The sequence below is a fragment of the Syngnathus scovelli genome, chromosome 15, assembly GCF_024217435.2.
Source record: "Syngnathus scovelli strain Florida chromosome 15, RoL_Ssco_1.2, whole genome shotgun sequence".
Classification (NCBI taxonomy): domain Eukaryota; kingdom Metazoa; phylum Chordata; class Actinopteri; order Syngnathiformes; family Syngnathidae; genus Syngnathus; species Syngnathus scovelli.
The window spans coordinates 826,672-837,629 of record NC_090861.1 but is presented as its reverse complement, the minus strand read 5'-3'; the positions used below and the strand labels follow the sequence as shown (position 1 = coordinate 837,629).

General features: G+C 43.3%; 2 protein-coding genes across 2 annotated transcripts; one reads left to right on the top strand and one right to left on the bottom strand.

Annotated features, from left to right (window-relative positions):
- The first annotated feature begins 2,116 nt into the window (after positions 1-2,116).
- Positions 2,117-5,541, top strand: crx (cone-rod homeobox). The gene is made up of 3 exons (XM_049741663.2): positions 2,117-2,464; positions 3,515-3,666; positions 4,191-5,541. Exons 1-3 carry the CDS (start codon positions 2,368-2,370, stop codon positions 4,818-4,820), a joined length of 879 nt encoding a protein of 292 aa, XP_049597620.1. The 5' UTR covers positions 2,117-2,367; the 3' UTR covers positions 4,821-5,541.
- A 1,906-nt stretch (positions 5,542-7,447) lies between these two features.
- Positions 7,448-10,329, bottom strand: h3f3c (H3 histone, family 3C). The gene is made up of 4 exons (XM_049741638.2): positions 10,185-10,329; positions 8,963-9,107; positions 8,641-8,794; positions 7,448-8,561 (listed from the first exon to the last, which is right to left on the bottom strand). Exons 2-4 carry the CDS (start codon positions 9,088-9,090, stop codon positions 8,433-8,435), a joined length of 411 nt encoding a protein of 136 aa, XP_049597595.1. The 5' UTR covers positions 9,091-9,107; positions 10,185-10,329; the 3' UTR covers positions 7,448-8,432.
- Positions 10,330-10,958: the final 629 nt, after the last annotated feature.

Genomic DNA, 10,958 nt, shown 5'->3' with positions numbered 1-10,958 from the left:
CACTGATAATAAAAAGAACGACTGCATCTTTGTTAATATCAAACTAGACTAGAAATGGGGGGTTGCGTGGCTGACTGCATGCTATGAGTCTTTGCTGAGCTGCTGGTGGCACCTGGTTTGCACAGAGGAGATTAACGGCGTGTGCGTGCGTGCGTGCGTGCGTGCGTGCGTGCGCGAGTGCGTGCCGACTGAGCGAGTGAGTGATTGGGACTGACAGCGAGCGGCCTCTGTATTGCTGGCTGGCCTGCAGATTTAGCCGACCTGCTTTAGACGCTCTAATCTGGATTAACTACAGCAGTGTGTCAGTGGTGGACGGGAAGTGGGATCCTCCCCCCCCCCCCCCCCCCCCCCCCCCCCATCTTCTTTCTGCCCCTTCACCTGCTTCTTCTCGCTCTTTCCATCTTCAGCCCTCCCTTCATCTCTACCTGTGTCTCCCCTCCTTTCTTCATCCACGCTTGTACCGCAGGCTGGTACCAGTTCAAGAGAGATAAATAGATAATAAATTAAAGCTTGCCTCATGGCCTGCGCCGCTGCTTTTAGTCCATGGTTAGGGGGAGGATATAGTCCAACAAGGATTAGAGCAGCTCAGTCTTCTTCCACATTGGTCTGTTGTAGCTGCAGAATTGGCTGTTCCACTTGGACATGGTAGACATGATGATCATTCATGTGGAAAACGTTAACAAAATGAATATGACACCATGAAGATGGCAACCTTCCAATTTAAAAATATAAATGTTTCCGTAATCGTATTTCGATGACCTTGTGAAACTCACTTGACCGATCAATGTTTTAAATTCAATTTCATAATTCAGCATTATTATTTGAAGGTTGATAAAGGTGAAAAAACAGCAACAACAATACCTCCATTAAATTCCATTTTCTCATATTCTTAGCAAAGCTTACAAAACTGCAACAATCCAAAGTTTGTCTTCCTCCTTCCTATGTTGAGATGAAAAATATCCATTTGCATGTTGCTCACGTTTCCTTCTTCCACCATGTTTTACCATCTTCAAGTCAAAATTCACTCCTTGGTGCACTTTGGATGGCAATAGTTCCTTTCAGCTTCTGTCCCGGCTTCACCACTGAAAGGATTGTTCTGTCTTTCCTTCCTTCCTTTATCTGGTGATAAGAGACTTTTCAGATAAAGCATATTATGATAAATCAAATGAGCTTTGTCGGTTTTGCGCAACCAAGTGTTTGTGAACGTGAGTGACGGAGAGCGACAATGAACATGAATGCAGCTGCTGGGTGTAAAACAGAATCTGATATAAAAATATATATCATATATTTCCTGGTTTTGCTGAAAATGGACATGTCATAAAAATGTATTTATAGTTTCAGGTCCTAAAGCCATTGGGCATCTAAGACCTAAGTATGTACGTATAATGCTTTGCTGTAATTAACCTTATGTACGTAGAGGTGGGCTGTTTACTTACCACAAATGCTACTAAAGGGCCTCCTTCTGGTCTCTTTGACTCATTAAGCTCTATGCTCAGAAAAATCAGTTTCAAACACGCCAGCCAGCCAGCCAGCCAGCAACAGTGATGCTTAACCTAGCCTCATACGTTCCACTTTTTTTCTTTAAAAAAAATATACCCATTGAATGTCAAGGCCAGTTTACACCATTTCAGTTGCAAATGTCAGTCTGTGGTTCTGACAGCATTTGGGCCTGCAGAGAAGACTCACCTGTTTTCTGAGGATGGTCATGTGACGTTTGCAAGTTGAACCGTGATTGGTTGTTACCTGAGCTTGGAGCACGTGATATCAGTCAACAGCAAAAGGGAAAATATTTAAAGGTGATAATTGTACATAAAAATGAAAGAAGTTATCAAATGAATATGAACCTTTGACTGCTGCAAATGGCTAAATAAGTCAGTATATTTTGCGTGCGCCTCTGCAATTCAACAATTTCCACCTATAATTTGCCTTTTCGTTTTCCAATCCGTGCACCATACGTATATCATGGGGGACTAAATATTTCCACTGAGTTTCACCAAACGAGCACAAGTTGTGCCTTCCACCTGTTGCGTCTGCGCGTGCGTGCGTGCGTGCGTGCGGTGGGCGGGGTTAGCCGGAGCCAACTTGCGCCCTCTAATTAGCAGCCTATGCGGGCGAACCGAGTCAGTCGAGCATCTTCTATCTAGCCATCAAGTCAAACTCGAGGCCGAGACAACCTGTGCGACAACTCGGAGGAAGAAAACAAGAACGATGCTTGGCACTCACCATCTTCCTCCAAATTAACCAAGTGAAGTTTTTGCTTTAAAAAGCGCAGGATTGGAATCACGGGGATTGTGCGCCCTCAGCTGTTGCGTTGCGTCCATCCCACACACAAACAGGAGCGTCGGGATTTAAGAGGCTGCAGTCAAGATGATGTCCTACATAAAACAACCTCATTACACCATGAACGGGTTAAATTTGCCCGGCCCGGGGATGGACGTGCTGCACACAACTGTCGCTTATCCGTGTAAGTAAAAAAAACCCACAACTTTTATATTCTTTTAATTGTGCTTGCTCCGTGGATGAACTTAAGTGTTGCATTAATAACCACAAGCGGTATCTAAATATACATTTGAAAACATTTCATTGTTTGAAAAATCATTTAATTCAATTCCATTCATCCATACCGTTTATCTTCACGAGGTATATTTGACTTAAGTTTAATCCAGTTCGGCAATGATATTTGTGTTGAACTAACAAAATATTGAGAACAGGCAAATGCTTATTTTTTATGTTTAGGCCGGAGACAATTTTCTTCATCTTCTCATTTGTATTATTATATATATATATATATATGAATATATGTCTAGCTATCCTCCCGTTGCTTCTGCACGCGACACAACGAACCTGAGTGTTTAACAATTAATTAGTTAAAATAAGTTAAATATAATATAGATATTTGCTTGTTATTTAACGTGAGTCAATGTGACCTGAAACATAACCGGTGAAATTAAAATTTGTTCCATAGACCAGCTTTAGAAAAAAAAGAAAAAATATCCAGCCTGCTTTTAAAATTGAAAAGCAGATTCGATTGTGCGCGTTCCAATGATAAATCAGATGAGCTTTACGCGTTTCTGTTTCCTAATTTAACCCTGCAGTCAGTTTTCCCGAAGTAGATATTCAGTTAAATGTCGCCGAGGGAGGCCAAACGCTTCTTCTCACTTGACTCGTTCTGAAACAAATACTCTGAGGCGTTTGGCCGTGGCGCCCCGGAGGATAAATACGTGCGACTTTGACTGCGCAAACTAAAGTGCAGCGAGTAAAGTTTTTCTCCCTCTCAGGGGGAAACTGACAGCTGAGCCTTCAATATTTCAGTATAATGAGCAAATACTCGCGAAACGTTCCTCGCAGCAAAGTCAAGATCACTAGAGGAGATTCCCAACTGTCTGTCTGTCTGTCTGCCTGTTTGTTGTCACGCCGATCTCCTTCAGGAAAACAAGGGGAGAGCAAAACAACGGGAAGCGAATCTCTATGCTGACATCTCCTTTTTTTTAAAAATAAATGTTTTTATCTGCAGCCACGCCCAGGAAGCAGCGAAGGGAGCGGACCACCTTCACTAGAACGCAATTGGACATCCTGGAGGCCCTGTTCTCCAAAACCCGCTACCCAGACATCTTCATGAGGGAGGAAGTGGCGCTGAAAATCAACCTGCCTGAGTCACGTGTACAGGTAGAGGACGTAAAAAACATTTTTTTAGGTTACAATACAGTCAAGATGGGATGTCAGACATCAACACTGAAACAAGGCGTGTCCTTCAAATGCATGAAATCATTCCAAATAGTCTATCAGAGCGACAACATATTTTTCATAACTTTGTAAATATAGGTACAAAAAAGGAGAGAAGCTGTGCTTTTGGGGACAAAAAAAACATAGAAAAGGCGCATTTATTCATTTCTAATATGAATATCTCTAAATGTCTCAAAATAAATGTGCCTTGTGATTGATTGGCTGGCAACAAATGTCACGTGAAGTCTCCCTACAACCCTGACCAGGACAAGCATTATAGAAAAAAGAGATGGATTTAAGATTTGCTTTTCCATGAACACACACACACACACACACACACACACTGTTAAGACTGACATTTGAGCAACAAAAATGATGTGAGTTTGTTTAGCTTAAAAAAAAAAAAAAAGGTTCAACTAAGCAGGCACAAAGTGCTCGGCGATGACCCTCTCCCGGTCTGTGTCCAGGTGTGGTTCAAGAACCGACGGGCCAAGTGTCGTCAGCAGCAGCAGCAGAGCAGCGGGCAGTCCAAACCCCGCCCCCCTAAGAAGAAGGCCTCCCCGGTGCAGGAGGCCAGCGCCCCCGATCCTGTTCCCAACCCGGGCTCCTTCAGCCCCTCGTCGGTCCAGTCGGGCCCCGGTCTGGTCCAGAGCTCGGGAAACACGGCCGTGTCCATCTGGAGCCCGGCCATCTCCCCCCTCCCTGACCCGCTGGCCTCCTCCACGGCCCCCTGCATGCAGAGGCCCTCCCCTTACCCGATGAGCTACGGCCAGCCGTCGGCCTACGCCCAAGGCTACGCTAGCACCACCTCCTACTTCACAGGCCTGGACTGCAGCGCCTACCTGTCCCCTATGCACTCGCAGCTATCTGGCACCGGGGGCGCTCTCAGCCCCATCACCGTGCCCTCCATGGGGGGCTCCCTAAGCCAGTCGCCTGCCTCGCTTTCTTCGCAGGGTTACAGCACCGCTTCCTCCCTGGGCTTCACCTCGGTGGACTGTCTGGACTACAAGGACCAGCAGGCCTGGAAACTGGGATTCACTACAATGGACTGCCTGGACCATAAGGACCAAAACTCCTGGAAGTTCCAGGTGCTTTAGAAAGCGCCATACGTAGCGCGGCGTCCACTTTGTTAGTGTGAGGCATGCTGCTGATTTCTTTTTTCTATAACTTTGATTTGACTACCAGGCTAGCTGTGTAGGGAACAGGCACGTGCATAGACATTTTGGGGGGGAAGGTGCGCAAAAGCAAAATTATTTATACGATATAAATAAATGGTGTATATATTTATTTATGCGTCTATTGTGTTAACGCAATTAATACTGTCAATTTTAAAAGTGTTCATAGAGAATGTAGAGGAAATGGATAGAAAAAGTCTACAAACCCCTTCAAATGCCAGATTGATAAATCTTTGCATAACTATTTCCACCAATTTAACATATTATGACAACTACAAAAAAAATCTTATGTGGGCGACATGTCCAACAGGTGCACAATTTTCACAAGAACTCCAAAAAATGTCAAAACACTAAGAAGGCAATTATGATGACATAATGTGAAATATTTGCTTTTTTAAAATAGTAACGCATGAAGGGGGGTGCAAATGGGTGTCAGCAGAAGGGGCACTTCTTAAAGGGCTTAAAGGGTCGGTGCCGGAGCATCATCTTCTGTCGGGGTCAATCTGTGCACGTGCCTGGTAGAGAAGCTTTATATCTGAAGACAAGACAGCAGAGGCTACCGAGCTAAAAACATATTTCTAACCACCAGATCAAAAAGCCTTTATCAATTTCTAGGAGACCTGGTCATGAAAACACATTGAGAGTGAATTTCTTTCTTTCTTTCTTTCTTTCTTTTTTTCTCAATGTCATTTGTTCGCAACTATATATTCTCGAGCGTTTGTGTACTGTTCTACAATGTTTGCGTTTAGTGTCATCGTCCGAATCAGGGCGATTAGGATCTTCTGTTTTTAGTTCTATGTCCTATTAAAGTGGTCTATTCTGTATACGCTATTGTGCACGGAAAATCCTTCTTCAGGAGTCTGCACGCTTTGAGACGCTTTGTTCCAGTTAGCTCGAGGTCAGTATGAACACACCGTGTTCTGGTCAGGTCCAAAGCGTCGTGTTCGTCATTTCCTTGCTCCGTCCGTCCGTCTTGGTTATTTTGGTTGATCTGATTCTGGAAGTGTCCCAATCCTCTTAGCTTCCCTTCAGCAATGCCCTAAGTGAATTAGTCAGGATTATTGCCTATCCTATGCTCCTCTCCTTCTTTTTCCAAACTCTCTTGCTTTTCCCCCTTCCCTCCATCTGGTCTTTTTTTTTTTCTTCCATTCGCTATTCACGTGTCCTTTGTTTTAATCGCACGCCTTCGATGACAGTTTATTATCTTATGATCATAAAACTCAAGTACTTTTTGCAGTGGCTGCAACATTTCCACTGAGGCCTATCGCTATGAATCTCAGCGCTCCCCCTTCTTTCGCCCATCGCCACACTCCTCTCCTCTGACAATTTGGTAATCCCAACATGACCTGATTACAGCCACGCAAACATCCGATACATGCGACAACATGTTTGTATGTCGCATTCATCCGATCCTTCCAACTCCAGACATATCATGACGTTTAAAGCATCGCATTTGCCATGTTTGTGAATTTTGAGTTCTATTACGCTTTATTGTGTCGTTGCATAGAGGAATGATCAATTGAAAATGTACATTAAATTGATGTGAATGGGTCACTCCAAAGAGATGTTGGATGTAATCTTCATATAAATAAAACCTGATTTTACTTTGTATGTGGAGTGACTATTTTTGAATAGTTCCATGGAACAGAAATGGACGACCAGCACTTCAAATCACTTTTTTGCACTCTGCACTGATTTAATCCCACTCTGTGCACAAAATAATCTCTTCCACCCTCCTTGTGTGGTGTGATTGGTTAATCCCTGCATCTGTGCATCCTGATTGGTTAACCTCTCAGAGAGGGCACATTACATTTGTGCCCCCCCCCACACACACACACTGGGACAGACAGACAGAGAGACAGACATTTGTACTGTAATCCTGGGGAGGAGCAGATGTGATGGGGGAGGGACACAGTGCAGAGCAAAACGATACATTTAGTGTACGTGTGCACGCAAAAAATGTTGCAAAACAAACTACAGGAAGAAATTCTACAATAAAACCAACATGTTGCCTCTTAGAATATTTTCCAATATTTAGCAAACTCTTTTGTTTTTAAATAATGGACTTTTCTGTCCACAAATATGGGGTAAACATCACACAAATGTATTATGTCTTTGTCAGATCACTGCAGGCTATCAGAGTTAAAGCTAAGGAATATTTAAAACATGATAGTACCCCTGGAAACTAATTTGACCATAGTGACACGCCCAACCAAGGTGTGTCCTGTAATCAGTATCACAGGTGTCTTGAAAGTTGCGATCTAAAGCATTTTAAGTGTTAAAGAGTGACAAGCAGTTTCCACGATGGAATTCGGATGATTTAGGGCGTATGAAAGAAACGCTCACCGACAATGCAGCAGGCATGGACTGTAGCATAGCGTGCGTCGCGCAGGCTGGACTGCAGGATGGGGACTGTCAAGCCACTTGGCCTGGTGTTACACTGCCACCTAGTGGCATTTCTCTATACCGCAAGCATAACACGGTGCTGTTTTTTATATGCTGTTAGCAAACCATGTTCAATGCCACTTGTGCAAAATAAACACATCAACTTTGGTTTCTTTTTGACATATATTTAATGCTACAATATGAGAAATTTGGAAAATACAAAGATCAGCTTATTCATACATTTGAAACCCTTGAGTATTTACTAAAAATATAAAAGAAAGCAATGAGATTATAGTGTGTATTACAAACTTGGAGAAAGGGATAGAGAAGTGAGAGATGTGAAAATCCAAAACTATGGTTTGACAGACGAGGCAACGACTGCTGGTAAAACGTCGCCCCTTAGTGGCTGCATTTTGCAAATACAACTATTAACGATGGACAAAAGCCCTGTTCTGATTTTCAAATTACCAAAAGTTGAAAAATTTGAAAACTGAGAAGGAACAAAAAAAACACCTTCACCATGTTGGAGTTTTCATGCTTTGATTCTGTAAGTGGAAGGGATCATTTGTGATATTGATGAGTAAAACAAAAACAGACACCATAAGCACAATAACCCTAAGATATTTTGCTTATTGATTACAGCTGGTTGAAAAGATTAGAGTTCACACATGCACACAAACTGACTGGCTGCACACATTTCAGAGGCAGAGTTGTGCTTTGAGAAGTTAGTGTGCTGCAATGGAGGGGGGTCTGACAACGGACTATGCAGGTGTAAGACAGGGCAGAAGTGTTGGGGCTAGTTTTAATAGCACCCTGCTGTGGAAGTTGCAGCTCCCCTTAAGCAGACTAGCCCCTCTGCAGCCCAGGAATCCACGTGGACCCAAAGGTGTGACTGGTGGTGTCTGGATACGCCCCGCCCCCTAAAAGCCAGCATGGTCAAATATGCATGCCCATGTTCGTCTGATCTTCAACACGGTGGAAGTGCACGAAAAAGGTACCCTAAAAGATTTGGTGAAGACGATGAAACATCGGAGCGCAGACATCGACATAAAGTGAATCTACCTTTTAAGAATCTACTGACAAGCTGAGATGGGAGTGAGGATAGGTCAAGAAAGAAAAAGGGAACAAATGTCAAAAAAAAGGTGCTTTCTAAGCACGCTCTCCACGGATTCGGCGGGCCAGCTGGATGTCCTTGGGCATGATGGTGACCCTCTTGGCGTGGATGGCACACAGGTTGGTGTCCTCAAACAGTCCCACCAAGTATGCCTCACTGGCTTCCTGCAGACACACACAGGTAAAAGATCACATGACACATTGGAAAATAACCCATAAACACAAACAATATAAACACACGCACCTGCAGAGCACCAATGGCAGCGCTCTGAAAACGCAAGTCAGTTTTGAAGTCCTGCGCAATCTCTCTGACCAAGCGCTGGAAGGGCAGCTTGCGGATCAGCAGCTCTGTGGACTTCTGGTACCGACGAATCTCCCTCAGAGCCACGGTACCGGGCCTGAGAAACAATGACAAAAAAACAATAGCAAGCTCTTGGTAAATACGCACTTTAAAATGTACCTCCTCACGGCATGGAACTCTCCATTATAATTGTGCCCAATTTGTGTAACCTTCTACTATTTGTTGCTGTATTGAAATAATTGTCTCCGTTAGTTGCCAAGGTTACCTGTAACGGTGGGGCTTTTTAACACCACCGGTTGAGGGGGCACTTTTACGAGCAGCCTTAGTGGCCAGCTGCTTACGAGGAGCCTTTCCTCCTGTGGACTTACGGGCGGTTTGCTTGGTACGAGCCATAACCACAGAGTATCAACCTAGAAGAGGTATCACAGATTAAGACTCATATGCACAACTGTAACATGACTTCATATAATGCAACTCAATGCAATACAGCTGTCACTATTATTTTGGTCAAATCTCAATGATTTGAGCAACGCTCTATACTTACACTTATGAAGTTTCTTTTTTCCAACAACTGTCACTGAAATGGATGAACCTTGAAATGACTCAAGTAAACTCGATCTCAACTCTGAACTTTACTTGCTAGTCCAAACAACAAGGCGGTGCATTGATTTCGCACGCGTTTGTATGACGTCACATAACAACCCCGGTTTCCAATCATCCTGCAGTTGGAGATTCCAAAGAATAGCTAACGTGACTGTTGCCAAGGTGACAACGTTGATGCGCCTGGAAATAACATTGATTACAAATTTCTTTCATATCGGTGACGACGCCCATTCGTGTGTTCTGTGTGTGCTCATACGGTTTCTTTGTCATAATTACAGCAGTTACTTTTCATAAACGGGCTGCTTTCAGATTCTGGTTCTATTTGACCATTGGTTGATCTTTTAACGTTCTTTTACGGAGATTCAGTCCGTAAAGTGTTTATTTCTCCAAGTGGTCAATACATTGTGACGCTTTGAAAGCCACCAATCAGCGTTGTCTTTCACTCGCCTAACAACCAATGAGCTGTCATGTTGCTGTCGTTGAGGGCGGGGACAATGAATAATCGCTCGCCTCTTGGACCGCAGGATTTATGGCCGCATATGAAACGTTAAAGACTATTAACATTGAGTCGGACACACGACTTTTGCTGAGATTCACTGTAAAAACACCATCATTAAAACGTAAAAAACAACTGCGAGTGTCAATGAAACTATGTGAAGCGACTGCTGAAGCAAAGCAGCAGGGTGAAAATCGTCGATGAAAAGAACACCCGTCGGCGTTTCGAAGCACCGAGCCGTTTCCTTACTTGTACTCGAGGGGCCAGCTTTTCCGCTTTATCGTAAACGTCGACATTTTGAACACAAACGACAAAATGATACAGACTAATTTCGCACAGAATACGACCGTTGAGTCGCGGTATGAAAATATGACCGAAATGGACTCACCAAGGGTATTTGAAGCCTAGTTTCCTCGCAGTGACTCGAGCGTGTTGTTGCAGTGTCAGATATTTACTATCTCGTACACAATGGAAGGAAGCGCGGGGAGCAAAATGGCGCCCGTGTCAATCATGTCTCCCACAATGCAACTATCACCAAATGTAAACAAACGGTGCAATTGCACTTGATTTACCTCACACTGCCAAATACGGACAACGGCATTATAATTCTCAAATATTGTAATAGTCATACGCATTTCGGAAGTTATTTGCTGATCGCTGCATTCACGAAACAAAACTGATCAAATATATGTTCAGGAAAAGTAACCAAGTTCAAGGCAAGTCAAATGTAAGATTTACTTTTGACGACGTGTAACCTGAGAAACCTCCAAATAACAGGCTGTTTCATCTGCTTAGACAAACGATTTATGCTAACATTACATAAATGTCAGCATATATTTGTATTGGAAGCAAGCAATGTGGATCGCGGCAATTAAGAGTAAACATTATTTCTGATGCTTGGGGACATTTTGGCTCATTTTATTAGTTGATGAGTGTATATTAAATGCACGTTTTAGCTAAATAAATGAGTGGGATTGTTGCTATAAACCAGGTAGGATTACACTGTCAACACAATCACCTTAAAAAATCGAATCCTGCAAACCTGCGTAATGGATTAATCACAGACTACTTTCAACACGCTGTATATCTTTTATTTGACTTAATTGTTCATCTAGATTGACTTAAACACGTCATAAATAGAATTGGAAGGCAATTGCTGCCC

What these genes read in the sequence shown, in the direction of transcription:
- h3f3c (XM_049741638.2), bottom strand. Translation starts at nt 9,090, where the DNA reads ATGGCTCGTACCAAGCAAACCGCCCGTAAGTCCACAGGAGGAAAGGCT. An exon ending in AAAAAGCCCCACCGTTACAG is followed by an intron (nt 8,795 to 8,962) that starts GTAACCTTGGCA and finishes ATTGTTTCTCAG; the next exon opens with GCCCGGTACCGTGGCTCTGA. An exon ending in CTGCCATTGGTGCTCTGCAG is followed by an intron (nt 8,562 to 8,640) that starts GTGCGTGTGTTT and finishes GTGTGTCTGCAG; the next exon opens with GAAGCCAGTGAGGCATACTT.
- crx (XM_049741663.2), top strand. Translation starts at nt 2,368, where the DNA reads ATGATGTCCTACATAAAACAACCTCATTACACCATGAACGGGTTAAAT. An exon ending in CACAACTGTCGCTTATCCGT is followed by an intron (nt 2,465 to 3,514) that starts GTAAGTAAAAAA and finishes TTTTATCTGCAG; the next exon opens with CCACGCCCAGGAAGCAGCGA. An exon ending in TGCCTGAGTCACGTGTACAG is followed by an intron (nt 3,667 to 4,190) that starts GTAGAGGACGTA and finishes GTCTGTGTCCAG; the next exon opens with GTGTGGTTCAAGAACCGACG.